The following is a 19,770-nucleotide window of genomic DNA, read 5'->3' as shown; positions in this document are numbered from 1 at the left end:
ACCTTTTTGCATCTTGAATTTTCTCAATATATATTTTTTTAGTTATTTCTGCTTATCAGAGTCACATAGGTTGCAAAATTTCATCCACACCATGAAACTGCTGTAATTTTGACTTCATTTCCAATAGAAACCACATTCTCCTTACTGCACTAAAAAACAAAATAAATGTAATATTCCTAGCAAACAATATTTAATCCTGCATATGTTTGAGATTTTCATTAAAAGAATTCTCATTTTTTCCAACATTATGATTCCCGAAAAAATGACATAATTGATACACGTGTACAGCATCATGAAAGCCAGTTTCTCCAGTCACTTGTACCTTGTATGGAATTGACCCAGCTAATAAATCCATTCCACACAAACTAGAAAAGTTGTTTCAATGCTCATTCATTCACAATATAACTCCAAAATTTCTGTTTTAAGTAGACCAAAACAAGATTTATTTTTAAAACAAATTACTGAATGCACAATATGCTACGAAGTTCAAAGGTCGCTGGGTGGTGTTATGTGCGCATTAATACTGTGTATTGTGAACCTACAGTTGTGTATTTACGTTCGAATCCAGCATAAATTCAATTTCTGTGTTTCTTGTAGTGTACTCTTCTTATTATTCAGCCTTGGGTAGAAGTCAAACTGAGTACATAATATAAAAGTTACTCTATTTATATGGTACAATTTGAACTCATTTTTTCTGAGTAATACTGCACTCCTAATGTCAAACAGTATTGCTCAGAAAAACTTGATCATAGTTTTCCATAATGGTCCAGCAGATCTGTGTCTGTGCAATTTGATTGGAGCAACCAGAAGAACGAACATACTCCGATTTGCAGGCGTATTATGCTCAGTATCTTTTTTGTTTGCAGTTTGAGTTGACCTATAAGCAAGTGCATACAGTAACTTTCTGTATGCAGTGTAAGCACATATTTTTAGAACAGCAAAGAATGTGAACTGGAAAATTATATCCACGTTCATTTTATATCCATATATGGTAAGGAGTGACCAGGTCTCAAAAATAACAATAAACATACAACACCACAAATAAATTTCGGTCACCAAAATTTCTCTTAGTTAAAAATATTTTTTGGAAGGATTGTGGCCAAGTCATACCAAAGACTTACGAAAATGGTACTAAGTGTTAGGACTGGTTGGCCTGGTGTCAGGATAATGTAACTGGGTGGGACATCATGCTACATATCTGCAGCATGATGCCCCAGCGCTAGACATCACTATAAACTGCCACACTGCAGACATCGTAACGATATGACTGAAAAATTGCTAATGCTATGTTAAAATTCCTATTCACAAACACACACATGAAAGATCAAACCTAAATATCAGTGGTTTTTCAGAAAGCTGGACTTGTTTAATTCTGTAATTTGGGGTATATTACATAAGAAGCATTGGTGTGTATAATGAGAATTGACCAACAGGATGCTGATAGTCCAAAACTCAATGACTCTTTAACTGTGCTGTTAGTGTGTACACATAATGTTAAATTAATAATAGTACTTCATGCAATAGTTCTAGTATTTTACAGGCTTCTTGTTCTTTGGATTAAAAATACATTGATAAATGGAAATGTGCTTTCAGAAGGATTAAAATTTTCAAAATTGGTTGTATTCAAAATGAAAGATTGATTTGAGCAAGTATTAAATTTAATTTTGATATACTAGTATTTTTTATTTTTATTTCTTTTATTTCACTATTGTGCTTTAACACCATGTTTTTTCTTGCTTCTCTCTATCCTTATCTCAAATATCAAATCAATGCAGTGAGTGAAAATTACATTAGATACCTTATCGATATGTGTGCATTAAACAATATGAAAATGTGTTATAATTCTTTTTTAAAAGGAATAAACTAAAACAAACACATGTAAAAGCTAATATTTTATTACCAGATGTTATTTATTAAATACTATTTAATCTCTGGAAACGAAACACACTAAGATGGTTGGAGGGGGTTATCATCATACGTGGCTAGTTTTTCATTGTGTCTTTAAATTCCTGGTTTGGCGCAGCAACAAAAATCATGAAAAGTGGTCATCCACGAAAATTTACAATACCATAGTATCTGTGCAATGCAGTCAGGAATTATTACTGCACGAAATATTTAACATGAAATTCAATGGCTACACATTTCTGTTAATCTGCACTATCACTTCAAATGTGACAATGAAAAATTATTTTGTTTAGTAATAAATAACTGCTTTGCTTTTCTTTTCTAAAATATAAACTGTGAGATTGAAAATGTTAATTTGACCACTTTAAGCAAAATAAATGCACATCGTGACCATAGCTTTTACTTTCAAATTTTTAAAAGCAGTTTGCTTAAAACATACATCTTTAGATGCCCCTTATTACAAAGGTTTTCTGCAGAGCACTTTCCAATTAACAAATATCAACATATGTTGATGTGAAAAGAAATTAATTAACGATTTGTTTTGGAACATTAAGACAGTAAATGACCAATGAATGCAGTAATCCCTTACTAAAAGGCACATCAGTCTCCTGAATAACAATCCCTTCAATAAATCGGGTAGTCCTGGATCCCATTTTGTTATGTAATAGCAATGCTATAACTATATAATTTACTCCAGTACAAGACAACCTCATCTAGAACACACAACACTTTGATAATTGTGATGAACTGTGTTGTATTGAGAGATCACACTACAATGTATAATTTACTCCTGTAAAACATACCTACTTAACACATCACACTTCTATAGCCCCCATTGAGGGATCACTGTAAAATGTAATCTACTTCAGTATAACATGACCTGACCTATAACACATTACAGTTGTCTAGTGTTGTAATGGAGGATCACTGTACTATGCATGATCTACTATTATATAACAAAAACTGACCTATAACACGTAACACTTTTATAGCCCCCATGAAGTGTTATATTGCCGAAACACTGTGCTATGAATAACTTAACCTGACCTGTAACAGATTACACTTCTATAGCCGCCAAGAACAAAGTTGTACTGAGGGATTGCTGTTCTAACATTTGCCATATCTGCTCATTACAAGAACACAGTTATACTCAGGGATTGCTGTTATAACATTTGCCATATCTTCATGACATACAACCAGCTGCAAACAGGATCAACTCAGTTCTGCCACTAATGCCTGCTGGAGATCATAAATGAAACAAACATCATAGACCATGATGTGTCAATATGCCACACTATGGCTTATCTAGGTCTACATTTCTGGAACTAAATGTGCATGTGTTTTACCCGGGTTTATATGTTAAAAGATTCAACAGATTACCTAAAGAAATGCTCATTATGTGTCAGTATGAGTGATCAATATCAAAGGCATATCTACAATTGCAAACATAATTCTTGATATCATGGACACTTTGCATGTTCCACATCTGCCCAGCAACTAATTTATCCCGTACATATCTATCACAAAGTAACCTAGTCCAATAAATCAGTCTCCAAACCCATATTGATACTGAAGGATAGTTGACACCTGATATCGTATGTACATATAGCACTGAAATTATTGCAGACAGGTCTGTAATGCAACCCATCAGTGCATACAAAAACCATTTTTAGACACTGGTATTTCCTGCAAATTTCCAGTAATGGCTGGTTGAGGGAGGCTTTTTAAAATCTGTGCAGCATATGTATACATCAGTTCCTGTGTTTGATAACTTTTAAATCCACATGGAATAACACAACCCTACCTCCCGTCATTTGAATTTACTGGGCTACAATGGCTGTTCAGTCAATATTGAGGAACCAGTCAGATATGACTGTTCATTGAAAGTGGTTGTTTTGATCATTTGATATTATATTTCAAATTGTTCAGAAACTTGTCAAGAGTAGTGTTGTGCTTTTCTACGTTGATTTTCAAGTTGTTTATATCAGATTTTATTTGGAAATATGCTGAACAGATAGACTGCTGAAAGGCCATGAATGACCATACCTCCAGAACTGCGAGAAATACCAGGTCTGACAATAGTCTATATGTGCAACAATGTTTTGCGGATAGGTCTGTCAGCAGTTATTATGTGTTTTACAAATACATGAGATTGGAACCCAGTCAAACCATCAATACCGATACAGGTTTTAGAGCTGATTTATCACACTACAAGCAATCAGGAGAACTGTCTGCCCACCTAAATGCCCTAGACATGCAATAATTCTATCCATGAACAACAACTTTGCAAGTGATGCACTACCACATATAACTGTGGTTTGACAAACATTTAATAAAACCTTTAATATCTGATCAAAAATGAAAACTTGAGCATTGTAAGAAGGACAATTGTGTAATAAGGACAACTGTATAATAATCATATTTGGTAGTCTGAATCCCTGCAAGTGATTTGCTATTAAATATTGTTTTAACAACATAATATTTAGAATGATAATATATTGTCTACAGGTATGAAGATATTAAATAAACTGAAATAATCACAAGTGTGGTGGCACTAATACCATATATACTCACTTTTAAGTCGAGTCCAACTGCAAACTGAACAGACCCAGATCTGCAGTCACATACTGTACTTGCAGATCCGGGTCTGTGCAGTCTGTAAGAGCATTCTGGACAACAAAACAACATATACCCTGTTCTGCATGAGCATTATGCTACTGCAGATCAGGATCTGTTTTTTTTGCAATTTGACCCAACTTATAAGCAAGTATATTCAGTGCACACAATAGCACAACTACTGAACTGTGATATTCAGTTTCACTGCATATGTAACTACAAATGTTGAAAGAAAAAAGAAAAAAAAAAACAAAATGAAAAAACATAAGATATGAATGAAGAACAATCCAGAAATGTTGGATGTTATTTTCTCATCCCATGAAACCACTTAACTGGCATAAGTAAATGAATTCTAGAAACAGAATATGACAATATAGTAATTTAGTATCTACACAAAACATTTTCCTAATTGCTATGTAAACTGCAATCATGACTAGATGAGACAATTGTTATCTACAACCGGTATTATACTAGCAGTATAGTGATACCTCTCTATTGCAAAATCCCTTCTTAAATCTAAAATTAAATCTTTTGGTTTTGATGGGGTTTAGTTTAGTGAGGTCCACCATTTGCCTAACAACTAGACAACATGCGTCCTTTTATAGACGAGTAAATTTTTACATGTTCAAACATAAACATCAAGAGCAAGCCAGTATTTTTTAAAAACTAAGGTATTTGGGATGATTAAGAATTCAGTGCATCTGTATGGGCATGTGTGTTGGGTTTTATTTCACCCTATATGGCCTTTAGGCTGTATAAAGACCATTGGCTAGCCACAATCTCTGATTAAGTTTGATGTTCATTAAATTGATATTTTTGTAAAATTGACATTTGGGAATGAATATTTCTTTCAGCTTTCACATCAGATTTCAGTTTAATGAGTCAAATTGTATCTTTATTAAACAAGTTAATTTTGGTTTATGATTTTGACAGATTTCAATGTAATATAAAATGAATTTTAAAATGAATTTCAGCACATTCCAAATCTGTGTTAATCAGTTAGCTTGTGCAAGAACACTGGGCACATCAAGCTATCCAGTGGTATATTCTGAGTGTTATGAATGGATCAACTGGTAATTGGTTTATCTGAAATACTTAATAGATTGGTACTTAATTATAGAACATCCTTGTAATATAAGACTCCCTCATTATGCCATTCGTGAGAACCACAGAACACACCATCACGTAGTGAGACCATCGTGTAATGAAGTAATTTCACTAGAACTTAATGAAATGGGATCCATGACCATATCTGCCTTACAAAAGGAAGTGTTATAATGAAGGGCTTTATAGTGAGGGACTGCTGTATAACAGTCCCTCATACAACATTAGTATTAGTCATGGATGCTATTTTGGCAATGAATGCAGTTTTATTACTGAATCTGCTAGGGAAGCAAGTTAGGGTCTCATGATTCAATATTCAAGGGGTGGAGAGCTGATATTTTCTTGAATAAAAATTTCCAGCCTCCAAAATGCTTGAAAAAATATGGGGGGGAGCTCAGATTTGGTCACAACAAAAAAAAGACCTATTTATGTCCATTATATTAAATTAAAGAAATACATTATCCTCAGATGAAACAAAATTCTGGACCAAAAGAAAATCCCAGCCCCTCATGAACATTAAATGGTCAATCCCTTATAGTGAGGGACCAGTATATAACATTTATTTCTGTATATGTGATGCCTGAATCTTACTTTTACCAGTACTATCCCTAAATGTTCGAGATTCTCCCTATGTAAATTAGGCAGTAAACAAAAAACAGCATGTTGAATACTTTATTCTCAGTATACCTGTGGTATACAAATTATAAAGAAATTTTTTATGATGAGACTATTGCAAGCCCCAAACTGAAGTATAACAGAGCATAAACTATCCCTATTTATTTCTCATATATCGTAAGGGGTGTTCCAATTAAATATACATAGCATGCAGGGAAGGCAGTTCTTAAAAGATATATGCAAGGGTGCTTTGATTTCACAGAGTTCATACTAAAGTGATAAGAAAATTATAAATTGCATCTATGGGTGAGTACCCCACTTTAAAAGTGCCTTCCCTGGGTCCCATATACGCTTTTATGGAACAGCCCTAAGTAAATACAGACTTCATCACCCTAATTCCTGGTTATGCAAATCATTCTCCTCTACTCAGAACTCAGATACTCAAAGTTCACAGGTCAATTGCATTAAAGGAGATTTCACTGCCAGAAGAAGAAAAAAACTGAACTAAATAAAACAATGATAAGTGCCAATCCAAAAACTGACTGACATGTGACTACAAATCACATTCCTTTGTAGTTTGTAATGTATGAATTCAGAGATTTCACATTCATCCCGATAACCATATGACCTTTTCATGCAAACTTTAATAAAAGCAAACTTCTTTTTGCACTTTATACAGTGAAAAAGAGCTCACAAGTGCAAATGAAAATAGTGTAACAATACCCCTTTGAACCATCCAGACATGCAAAGGAACAATTTGTCAATTTATTAAAAGTGGTTACAAAATGGCAGTTAAAATATACAAGGAAAATGACAGGCAGGGGATCTAGTTAGATAGGGGAGTTTCCATTAATAAACATGACTGGTGTGGGTGGGGTTGGGGAGGATGCTTAACCTGAAATATTCAACAGATTTCAGCTCAAAGCAACAAAACTCTTATTTTATGGTACTATCCAGCAGTATTAATGTTTGTACCTGGTGTGTATATAGTAAATACTTCGTTCTGCAAATTCTTTTTATGCTGCAGTTCTTTAAATACAAAGATCCAAATTCTTAAAAAGGGTTAAAGTATTTACCATTGACAGACCTAACTTAATCACTCTGATGCTGGCTAAATTATTACAGTAAAATTACAAAAATTAAGCTGTCCAATGCATTTTAAATCAGACTACACTTTCGAGTGATGCTATTACCATATTGTACAAAAAAAGCACTATTCTTACCTATTTATAAGACAAACAAACTGACATTTTGGAACCAAAGATACAGTACAAAGTGGATCAGCTGTGTTACACTTATTCTAGTGTAGTATATTGCCAAATATAGTTAAATGAAATGAGTTTATTCAGAAAGTTTGTGTATTAAACTCCATATGTAAGGGCACACAGCTCAATCATACTCAACATCACAGGCCAAAATTTAGGCCACAATGGTGAATTATTAGATTACTATGTTGGTTTGTACATTAAATGACTACCAAGTCTAACACCTGAAAACAGTGCAGCATAGGTCTGACTATACATATCAAAACAACATATTACATAGTGTAATGGAGTGTAAATCAGTGGATGTTACATGGGTACATGTGAAAAAATAATAAATACGCTTTTTTCATGCTCTCTGATACATTAATGCTATAGAATATAATAGGTTAATATTAGACCAAAAACCAAAAACTAGAGCAGTAGTCAACTGACTTTTGATTTTATTTAAGTGTACAGAATGGCAGATGAATGTCAATGTTGGGTACAGCAACAAGATACTGAACAATTAGAGATGGATGGGTAGGCAAATTTTCAAGGTACCAAACAGGGAACTCTCTGGCTGTGTTGGTGTTTTGTGGGTCAGATATCTCCACTTTCATTCTGTTCGATCCCCTCCCATCCCCATTTTTGTCAACCATAAAATATTATTTAAAATGTTTATTTTATTTTCTTACTGACCTGAGGGGGGGGGGGGAAAGAGAAAACCCAACCAGACAAGATTAAATTTTTATCTTAAATCCATCTGAAACAAAGTATTTCAAGGTAGTACAAAACCCAACCCAGGTACCTGTCACATGTGAATGTACATATATATATATATATATATATATATATATATATATATATATATATTTATATGCGCATGCATGTGTAAATGACTATGAAATTTGCTTCACTACATGTACATGGAGACTGCTTTCCCCATGCTGAAGTTGAACTGATAAAGTTAATGTCAAGATTAATCAGGAAACAACATGAGGATGTAATGGTTTTGATAATAAATACAAGTAACAAGCTAAGCTAGTATCTCTACTAGAGCTGTAACTTAAATATTATTATACTGAAATTGGATTATCAAGTATGAGGAATATATGCATGAAATAACAATTTTCAAGCAGAGATGCACCTATTCAGCCAGAAAATATTCTATAGATATTGTCATTTTTTATAATATATGTCATATAGTAACTGGAAAATGAAATTCCGTATATGCAAATCTTTCTGTTGAGTACAAATTCAGAGATGTATGATTGCCGCAAAATAAGGAAACAATGACCCACTGTATCCCATCAAATTTTGTTATCAATTGTGTAGTAACAGTTAAGGATGAGATGTGTTATCTTAAAATTCTTCCCTACAGTAATTCATGTATAGTTTCAATATACCTCCTGTATGTTTGTACCCTACTACTGATTTAAAAAACAAAAAGCACAAATGAGATAAAAGATGCACAGAACTTGGTTCATTTATTGATATATAATTTCAAACCTGATTATGCCCAGGTGGGACTCTAAACACCATTTTGGTCTGCACATTTTATTTCTAATGGAAGTTTTCAGTGAAGAAGACAACAATGTTTGCCAGTCATTTCCAGTTCCTTGAAAAGTCCATTTTCAGTGAAGGGGTGTATGCACAACTAAAGGAAAATACTATGTTGTCTGCTTCCAATATTTACAATGTCAAATCAACAAAAAGGAAAAGAATGATAACTACAAATCTGCTTTCCACATGGATATAACAAGTTGTGTAATTTACATGTAAATGTAAAAAAGGGATATAACTCTAAACTCTCAACATTATGGTAATTTACAGAATTATCTGGCTGTTAACGAATAGGATGAACTACGTCACAATGCTGTCTGAGGAAATCAACTCGCCTATATTGTATGCAACATGTTGCCATGTTAGTATGGAAAGTCTGTTAAGCATGAAAGATGCAGAGAATGCCAGTATTAGGGCCACAATGGGTCACATTCAGGACAGAAATCATAAATCAATGAATTGACTAAGTTCTGTGCACTTTTTATCGCATAAAAAATGTCCATTATTGAAACTGGTCAGATGTACAAACAGACTATAGTTCCAATTGTCCTAGAATCTGTTAATCAATAAGTTATACTGTTATGCTTTGATTTAAATGTAACTTGGTTGTCTTTATAAAAGTTTTTATACTTGATTTTACCATACAGTTTGTAATGGTCTTTTGTTGCAATCATTTATAATTAAATGCTATAATTAGATTATACAAGTGTAGCAGCTAGGAAAGAGCTGACTAATAAATGTAGACAATCTTTGGAGTGGTCCACTGAGCAAAAACAAAATCAGAAGAGTAAGCTGTCATCTTCTGGAACAAAAATAAAAGTCCTTTTTGAACAGAATTATAAAACAACAAGGCAATCAGTGTTTCTTCTTTCGACGTCGGTTTCTCTTGTTAGTGGCTGAAGCACCTGCAGCAGCAGCAGAACTGGCATTCTGGTTCCAGGTGGAAGCACTAGATGGAGACGACTGTTGTGACCATTGAGAATTGGGATCTGTGTGCATGGCTTGGTGGAACAGATGACTGATAAAGTCCTCTAAATCAGCTTCACTATAAAACAGAATGTAAGAGTCTGTTAAGTTAAGTTTCATATCAGTTTATACTTGACTACTTAAACTTAACATGTGACAAATAAATGTTGGTGGACGTCCCTCCACTTTCTAGAGCCAAAAAAACAGCTGAGCATGGGCTAGAACTCTGAACAAAACAATCTACAATTAAAAACAAGACATATACAGTTTTTCTGCATTCAGAAGAGTAAAAGAGTAGCCTTATGGTATTAGGTTTGACAATATTAATCAATATATAATCGAAGTTTTAGACTGGATCAGGAATACCAAGGAATATTGTGTTTACTGCCTGCCTGGTGTACCGTCAAAAAAGACACATGCAAACAAGCATAGGCATGGTACATGTACCATTAGCTGATACGTAATTCTACATAGTATAACCATTTGCATGACTGATTTTTTTTCAAGTACACTAACATAACAGTGTGAAATATCATCACAATGATCCTAACACTGTTGTTTCCTGTGAAACTGCATTCATCTCTGTTACAGACAACTGTCTGAGAGCCTTAGATGAAGGATGTTAGTTGGAGCCATTATAAGTTGTATTGTAGAGTACCATAAGGTTCTACTTTAGAACCCTTGTTATTTGTTCTCTTCAAAAATGATAATCTCTAAAAATAGAAGATGCAATCACATCAACTTACACATATGCTGATGACACTACATTGTCATATGCTCAAAACAATCAAGCTGCAGTTGAGAAAAATTTCAAATTGCACTAAACAGGCTTCAAATAAGGTGCAAGGAAAATGCTATGATCCTCCATACAAAACAGAAGTCCTGCTGTTAACTACTGGAAAGAAAAGAGCAAGATTCCAAACTGATATGCTACATCTCTATAATGTTGTTGTTACTGTAGGATTTAGCACCATTTTTCAGCACACGATAGGCTATACATGGCAGCCAGTATTAATGGTGGAGGAAGAACCCGGGAAAACCCCGGAAAGAACCACCGACCCACAAGAAGCTACTGGCAAGCTTTATCACATATCCACATTGGCTGAATCTGCAACTTGAATCCACGCAGACAGAGGTGACATGACAGTGATCCGTAACAGAGAGCACTTTAGACCACTCAGCCACTCAAGGTCCCACATCTCTATAATAACAATGATCTGAAAATGACTTATTTTGTTAAAAATTCTTAGAATATTTGTAGACAATAACTTGAAGTGGTTTCATCATATGAATTATATATCAAAGACTATAAATTCTTATATCTGGCTCCAAAAGAAAATCAAAGCCTTTATTCTATTAATGTACAGAGTTATATTTTACAAAAGTTTCAATTTAACTACATCATGGCTACTGCAATAGAATTTGGAAAATAAATCTGTTACACATATGAGAAACATTTTCAGACTTGAGAAAAGAAATGTAAAATAATTCTTAATCAGCAAATAATATTCAAAATGCAATGCTTACTAATTAGTATTACCAATGCATGAAAGAATATTCTTGAGAATGGCCAAAATGATGTACAAGTTGTCTACAAAATCTGGCCCCATTCAAATGAAGACCATTTTCAAGTTGAGAATCTACTGATACCCCAAATCTAAGATCATTAAAAATCACAGTTTCACAGTACTCAAACAAGAAAAAGAGCTATTCAAAAATAGCTTTCAATTTTCAGATGATCTTGTTTGGAACAACATTCCACATGCTATTAAATCAGCTCCAAGTATCTCTTCCTTCCATAACAGGTGTTTTATATGGATGAAATCATAACAAAAATACAAATCATTTTTTTTACAATTTGGTGTACTTATAAATGTAAAATTTACACCACCTACCTCAATTTTGTCATTTTCATTACTGCAGCAATGTAGATTTATGTAATTAGTATTTTATGTACAGTGTACTTGCTTATATGTGTATATTTATGTAATTAGTATTTTATGTACTCTGTACTTGCTTATATGTGTATATTTATGTAATTAATATTTTCTGTACTTGCTTATAAGTGTATATTTATGTAATTAGTATTTTCTGTACTCTGTACTTGCTTATATGTGTATATTTATGTAATTAGTATTTTCTGTAATCTGTACTTGCTTATATGTGTATATTTATGTAATTATTATTTTCTGTATTCTGTACTTGCTTACATGTGTATATTTATGTAATTAGTATTTTCTGTAATCTGTACTTGCTTATATGTGTATATTTATGTAATTATAGTATTTTCTGTACTTGCTTATAAGTGTATATTTATGTAATTAGTATTTTCTGTAATCTGTACATGCTAATATGTGTATATTTATGTAATTAGTATTTTCTGTAATCTGTACTTGCTTGTATGTGTATATTTATGTGTACATGTGTAAATGTATTAGCTTGTATTGAACACAATAGAGGGCCTCATGTGGATTAGTTCTCAGTTGTAAATAATTGAGTCACCCAGGAAAATAAAGTCTTTATCATCATTATTAAGATTATTATTATATAACCATATAGAAGCAAAAGAAAAAACAAATAATTTAAAGACAGTATTAGTCATTTTCATTTAGGACCACCAGGCACCATAAGAAATCTTCTGATGATAACCCACATTAAAAAAAAAAACTATCCATTAAAAATGAGCAGAACAAGATGGCCACATAATGAATATCAGATTACGACCATTCTGATTTAGTATTAACAAAACATTATAAGAAGTCTTTAGTCAAATCCCCATGCTAATATGACCATCCATATAGGAGGAGGGGCAATAAGATTTTCCTTCCAGATGGCCACTGTGTAGCACCTATAACTGATCAGATCAGCACCATTTTCATTTAAAACCAACTGGACATCATAATAAGTCTTTTGGTGAAAACCCCATGTCATTATGACTTTTTGCTGAGGAGGTGCTGCAATAATATCTTCAAGATAGCTGCAGTGGTGGCCATAACGTTTGTCTGATTTTGGCACCATCAGTATTTATGACCAACCTAGACAACGTAAAAAGTCTTTCAGTGAAAACCCCACGGCCCTTCTGCATAAGGGCATCTACTTCTTCCGTAAGTTGAGTCAGGAATGGGGAAAGAAAATGGAGGCCCATGATAGGGAAGATGTGCTGAGCCAGCATCTGTCCTTTACACTGGATGGACCCAAACATCACCAAAACCCTAAAAAGAGGGCTATACAAGCATCTACTGAGATGCTGGAAAGAGAAAGATGCAACTCCCTAGGGCCAACTCCCTCCTTTCCTGGAGAAGGAGGAGGAATCTAAGGACTTTTTCCCTAGGTCTCTCTGACTGTATGCCAGGTGAATAACAGATGAAACGGAGCTTTGAACAGAGGCCACTTGTCAGACTGTTAAGGTTGCACCTGCTTGATGAACTTGGAAGAAGGTCCCGTAGGGAGTTATGGTTGGCACATTTTTTGGGACCTTGAATTTATGGGAGCTTTCAAAACAATTTTTCAAAACGTATAAAAATTAAATGATTAGTATAGATTAGCTTAGATTAGACTGGATTGGATTGGATTGGATGGATGGATAGAAGAATGGATGGATAAATGGATGAAAGGATGGAAGGATTGAAGGATGGACAGACAGATGGATGGATGGGTGGATACAATGGATGAATGGAGGAATGGACAGACAGATAAACAGAACAACTGTTCAATCCAGTGTATCACATCAATTCCATCTGTGTATTATTTATGTCTTTTGTGGTTAATGTTGTTGGTTAGGTTGCTGTTGTTGTTGTTGTTGTTGTGGGGTTTAACGCCATTTTTCAGCACACGATAGGCTATACATGGTGGCCAGTATTAATGGTGGAGGAAAAACCCGGGAAAACCCCAGAAAGAACCACCAACCCACGAGAAGCTACTGGCAAGCTTTCTCACATACCCACATTGGCTGAATCTTAGACTCGAACCGCCGCAGACAGAGGTGAGATGGCAGTGATCCGTAACGAAGAGCACTTTAGACCACTCGGCCACTCGGGGCCCCCGGTTAGGTTGCAATGATGGGGCTGATGGATGGAAGCAAAGAAGGAATAGACTGAAAACCCACAGTATTTTATGTCTAATATAAATGAATTTTGACTTGCCCAGTGCGGCCATGGTGGCCAACTCCTCGACTGCCATCAGTTGCTATTCGGTAAAAGACATGGTGTGCATTGGCTTGCATATGTTTGAAAAAATCTTTCTGTAAAAGAACAATAAATATTGACAGGACCATTCAAAACCAGGTATAAATTATTTATCCTCCATTGTGCAAGAATTGATAGTAAAATGGTATTAAATGTTGCACATGTCCAATGAATTAAATATGACATGTCTAATGTGGTATTAAATGTAGCTAATGCCTAATGTGCCACTGAATATATATCATATGTGTAATATGGCACTAAATGTTGAATATGTGCAATATGATACTAAATATGCCAGTGGTACTAAATGTGCCATACATGTAATGTACTAAATATGGCACATGTTAAAGGTGGTACTTTTTATGTGGCATTTCTAAAGTGGTATTAAATGTGGAAAATGTGGTAAAATAATGTTAAAATTTGTATTAAATGTGGTGTGTGTGTACATATATATATATATATATACACCTATCCCTCCATAACTCGTGCACACCAGGGTCCAAAAACATAGACCACACTAAAAGCATGGGCTTATGTTATTCAGGGTCCTCCATGACAATATGAAATGATGCAATCCTCGCTGGACATAGAGCAAACCACAAGAGGGTGGGGGGCAAACTGGCCTGTTTAATGGATGAATACTGGTACTAAAATCGCTTTGGGAATAATCGTCAGTATTAAAAGTGCTTTTCTAACCAAGTTATTCATTTTTATGTAAAACTGACCTTTATTTGCAAGATGCCAAACTACTGAGAGATCATTAACATTATTCCAACTTATTTCAACAACCATTACGTGCACACAAAACCCACTGTGTACTACATCACTGCTTTTAGTTGTTGTTGAGTAGTCTGGTTCCCTGATGCATATGCTCCCTGCTTTGCTCTCTTGTACAGTGGAATGCAACACAAGGAGCATACTAATCAGGAACCAGACTACTATTTCAAATTCGAAATCAAACATGATTCCTTTTATATGAAAATAACGACAAAAAACAACACACAAAAACAGAACACTAAGTTAATGAAACAGCTGCTATCGTCGAAAGCAAATGTTTTAAAATGGTTAAAATATTGATGCAATGATTTCATTGCAAGTGACAGCGAAACTTCTTCTCATCTCTAAGGAAGTCTCTAAGTGCCAATTCAATAATTACAATTTAACTACAAACTCTGAAACTAGCTTTTCATTAATAAAAAATATCTGTGAAACAGAATTTTATGTCATCAAGTATTCATTTTGCTTGGTTGTCTTACTTTCTTTCATCACATTTGTAAATAAGTATGCTAATTTAAATTAGCTTAATTATATTACTTTCACCCCAAAAATTTGTAACACTGCTTAATTGATCGCTTGAAATGAGTTGACACTTGACTGGGCCACTAACACTTATGCAGGTTGGATTTGCATGCCTTTTAACTTTTAATTTATTCCACCACCCCTTTATTCGATATAAAACACTAATTAATGTGGTAATACAAGGAGGTAAGCTTTTAATTAAGTGCAACAATACGACAAATACTTACACAAAGTAGGTATCAAAACATTGTCAACACTTAATTAGGTTCTTACAGAAATGATTACAGTAGATTGACATATTTCATGTTTGAATACAACAGGGCACATTGCATTTATAAGCATTACACTTAAACCGAACAAAGAAACAACTAAAGCAAGCATTTGACTTGATTAAAAAAAATTTTTTAACTGGCATTTATTTATTATAGTGCTGCCTCAAATAGAAGTTAGTGACATTTTTATTGATCAAAATTTCCTTGCATACCATTATTTACGGTATACCAAGAATGTAGTTTGGAAAGTAATTGTAACAAAATACATGACATCTTATTAAAAGTTGATAATTTCTTAATGCTGATTCAAATTTCCCAGCCATATCAACCATTTTCGATGATGAAACGAGCGATATCTCAAGGTTTCATTTACCAATTTTGATCACGATTTTCTTCATGTTCAACAAATAGGGGTCAAATTATTGGTACTTTCTATAAATAAAAAAAGAGGGATCCATGACTGACCCTATAAGTGGGTTTGCAAGTTATCAGGGCGTGAGTTATCAAGGGAGTGGTGTGTGTGTATGTGTGTGTGTATATATATATATATATGTATATATATATATATATATATATATATATATATATATATATATATATATATATATATATATATATATATATATATATATATATGTATGATGTTATATGTGGTATACCTCAAATGTAGCATTACACATGGCTTATGGTACTAAAATGTGACACACATACAGATATATGTATTTTAGGGATGGGCAGGTACCCAGTCGGTGAGGTTCTGCACTACTGTGAAATACCCAAGGATGGTTAGCTGCTGGGTACCCAAACCCAACATAACCTCCCTGCCTGTCAATCCAGAATGAATATATATATTCATTCTGGATGGACAGGCAGGGAAATTTTATATTGTACACATACATGCCAACCCTGCAAGAGATATATACATAAATATTTGCTATTATACGTGGCCAAAAAGCTTAATTTGAGCATAAAAAAACGTAATCTATATATCATATGCCAGAATTACAACTTGTTTGAAGAAAACAATACATTTATTTTTGCTACTAACCTGGTTCTGGTAAAAATTCTTGTCACAATGTGCAAAATTCGTAAGGATTAGAACCAGAATACAAATAAAATATACTGAAAAATTATTTTTGTTTGCACTCACTTTAACTAGTTTGCATATGTAACTTTTGCTGAATGATCATGAACTGGAATTCTGCAATTAGCAAGATCATGTGCTCATAGCGAAGTATTACTTCGTATTCTTTTACAGTTTTTAAAATGGTGTTGATCTGTCCTTCTTCTGATCTGACAGGTTTTGAAGTTTTAAAAGATCCATCTGCTCTAACATGTTCCATTATATAACATCCACAACTCACACGAACTTGCAATGTAAAGCATTTCGCTTAACATCTGGCACCATTTTTCTTTAAAAGTATAGATTGGTCTGTTATTGTTGTTATAGGGTTTAACGTCATTTTTCAGCACAAGATAGGCTATACATGGTGGCCAGTATTAATGGTGGAGGAAGAAACTGGGAAAACCCCGGAAATAACCACCGACCCACGAGAAGCTACCGGCAAGCTTTCTCACATATCCACATTTGCCAAGCCCGAGACTCGAACCAACGCAGATTGGTCTGTTAACTAAGAAGCTTATCAGCATAACAAATCTGTGAGGAATTTCATATTAAAAGAAACCATGTTTTCTTGGAAATGGGTCATATATAGTTCCTATAAACAGCAAATAAGGAAAGAACTCTTACACTATTCTTACAGTCATTTTTTCAAGAATATTCTTGAACTGTATACGAGTGAAATTAAAGAGGTGATAATAAAAATGACAAAAACAAATTTTTATTACTTTTTCTTTTAAATGAGCCAAAAAAGCACAGTCCATATACAGACCTACATAAAGCCTAATTTGGTGAGAAAAAATAGTAATGATTATGCTAAAGCATAATGGTTGGCGTGTGTGTGTATGTATGTATGTGTATGTATATATATATATATATATATATATATATATATATATATATATATACACACACACACACACACACACACACACACACACACACACACAATGAACATTATAGCCACGCCTGAACTATGTGTTTAAATTAACCAGGAAGCAAGATTACAAGGCACACTTACTTTACATGCTACCCACTCAGTGATATCAAAGACATTTCCCTCCATACATGCATAGTAATGCCAGAGGAATCCCAACATTGATGTTTCTGCCCAGACATCACCCTGAAATACGCAACGATTTTTAATCAAAACACATGCACGTATTTACAACTGAGCCAGCAGGCTATGTTAATTAACCATTTCTGGGTTGACTATAAAAGAAGATTTTTTTTGTTGTTGTTCTCTTTAGGTGCATATAGTTACTTTAAAGGCAACTACATTCCTATATTTCCATACTATTTTGAGATATTATCAAAAAAGGTCAGGCCCCTCTATCATAAATGCTTGAAAACATTCTGACCAGTCAAAACACTGTGTTGATCCTAAGTATGATTTTAAAGTTTGGAGTAACATTACTTGAGTCAAGCTTTAATGGGCAACTTTTTGCATGATTTTAAGCAGCATTCACAAGAATGTTTAAACTTTATTAAATAAAAGTGAAGACTAAGGAATGAAATTTTCAACTTGGAAACTTTGGAAGCCAAAATTCCAACTTCCAAACAGAAAATGGCAGATTAGGTACCTCTGGCCTGTCTTACCTCCTTAGCTGAATGTTTGATGTTGCACCTATCACAGAATCTTGCATTGTACCAAGGCCGATCCACGGGAATTCGTTTATGTTTACCACCACAGTTATCACATCTCATCATATTGGAAGCCTGTATAAAAATTAAATCAGCCTTATTTTTAAAAGTGAACTACCATGAAACCTCACTGCATGATAAATAATGAAATATTGTAGGAAGGTCATATTTTTATATCCCAGCCTTACAAAGAAACAACTGATCATGAAAGTTTACAAGTATAAAGGGCTGCTTTCTAGATATGAAGCACTAAATAATATAATGAACAATATACTGAATATTCACTTTATACCTCTGATGTAGGTATATATGCATTATCTAAAGCAGACAGCTGATAAAATGGCTGCTCCTAGTCAAAAGTAAACCATAGCAGTTATTAAATCAGGGAAAACAAATTTTGCCAGAGCAGACAATACCAGCTTTTGAAACTGAATTATAAAACATATAAAATAGGTATTTTTTTTAACCAATTACAAGTCCAGGAAGTGAGCTAGTAGTCATATGAAGTATGGCAAACATGCACCAAAATACTGCAAATGGAAATTGAAGTTATTTTAACAATATCTAACAATCTGCCAGGATAACCAGTGGATGCCATGGTGGCCATAATCAGTATCAGATTGGCACCATTTCTATTTAGTAAAACTAGACGTATAAGAAGTCTTTTGGTGAAAGCACAATGTCGATATGACCAGTGATCTTGGAAAAGTAGTTATAAGACTTTCAGGATGGCCATTATGGTAGTCATATCGGCACCATTTTTGTTCTGACCAACCAGACATCGCCATAATTATTTTTAGTGAAAAGCCCATGCTGATATGACCATTAATTCATGAGAAATAGTGATAACATGATTTTCAAGGTGGCAGGCACAATGAATGCATGAATGGCACCTTTAGGACCAAACAGACATCATAAGAAGTTATTTAGAAATAGCTCCACATTGATATATCTATCTAATCAGGATGATTAGTGATAATATTTCAAGCTGGTTGCTGTGGTGACCTCAGATCAAAACCATTTTCATTTGCACCAAATATCATAAGAGGTCTTCCAGTGAAAACCCCACCCTCACCCCCCACCTACCCCCACAAAGGGAACAACAATACTTTCAAGACAGCCATTGTGGAAGTCATTTTGGAGATCAGATTGGCTTGGCACCACTTTAATTTGGGACCAAGTAGACATCATAAAAGTCTTTAGTGAAACACCATGTTCATATAACCATCTATTTAGGA

At 34.0% G+C, this 19,770-nt stretch overlaps 1 protein-coding gene across 2 annotated transcripts in view; it reads right to left on the bottom strand.

Moving 5' to 3' along the window:
* Nucleotides 1-1,879: 1,879 nt before the first annotated feature.
* The window catches only part of LOC149806376 (uncharacterized), a 90,177-nt gene continuing 72,286 nt past the window's right edge, over nt 1,880-19,770 (bottom strand). For both annotated transcript variants that reach the window (XM_089952327.1, XM_089952335.1), the window contains exons 10-13: nt 18,488-18,607; nt 17,910-18,011; nt 14,156-14,253; nt 1,880-10,092 (exon numbers count right to left, since the gene is read on the bottom strand). In XM_089952327.1, coding sequence (XP_089808453.1) covers nt 9,903-10,092; nt 14,156-14,253; nt 17,910-18,011; nt 18,488-18,607 — 510 coding nt within the window. In that variant the 3' untranslated portion in view covers nt 1,880-9,902. The remainder of the gene's footprint in view (nt 10,093-14,155; nt 14,254-17,909; nt 18,012-18,487; nt 18,608-19,770) is intronic.

This window comes from Sinohyriopsis cumingii, chromosome 1 (assembly GCF_028554795.1).
Source record: "Sinohyriopsis cumingii isolate HCF-2022 chromosome 1, ASM2855479v2, whole genome shotgun sequence".
NCBI classification, from domain to species: domain Eukaryota; kingdom Metazoa; phylum Mollusca; class Bivalvia; order Unionida; family Unionidae; genus Sinohyriopsis; species Sinohyriopsis cumingii.
Note: the sequence above shows the minus strand (reverse complement) of the source record. Positions and strands in the feature narration are given on the sequence as shown.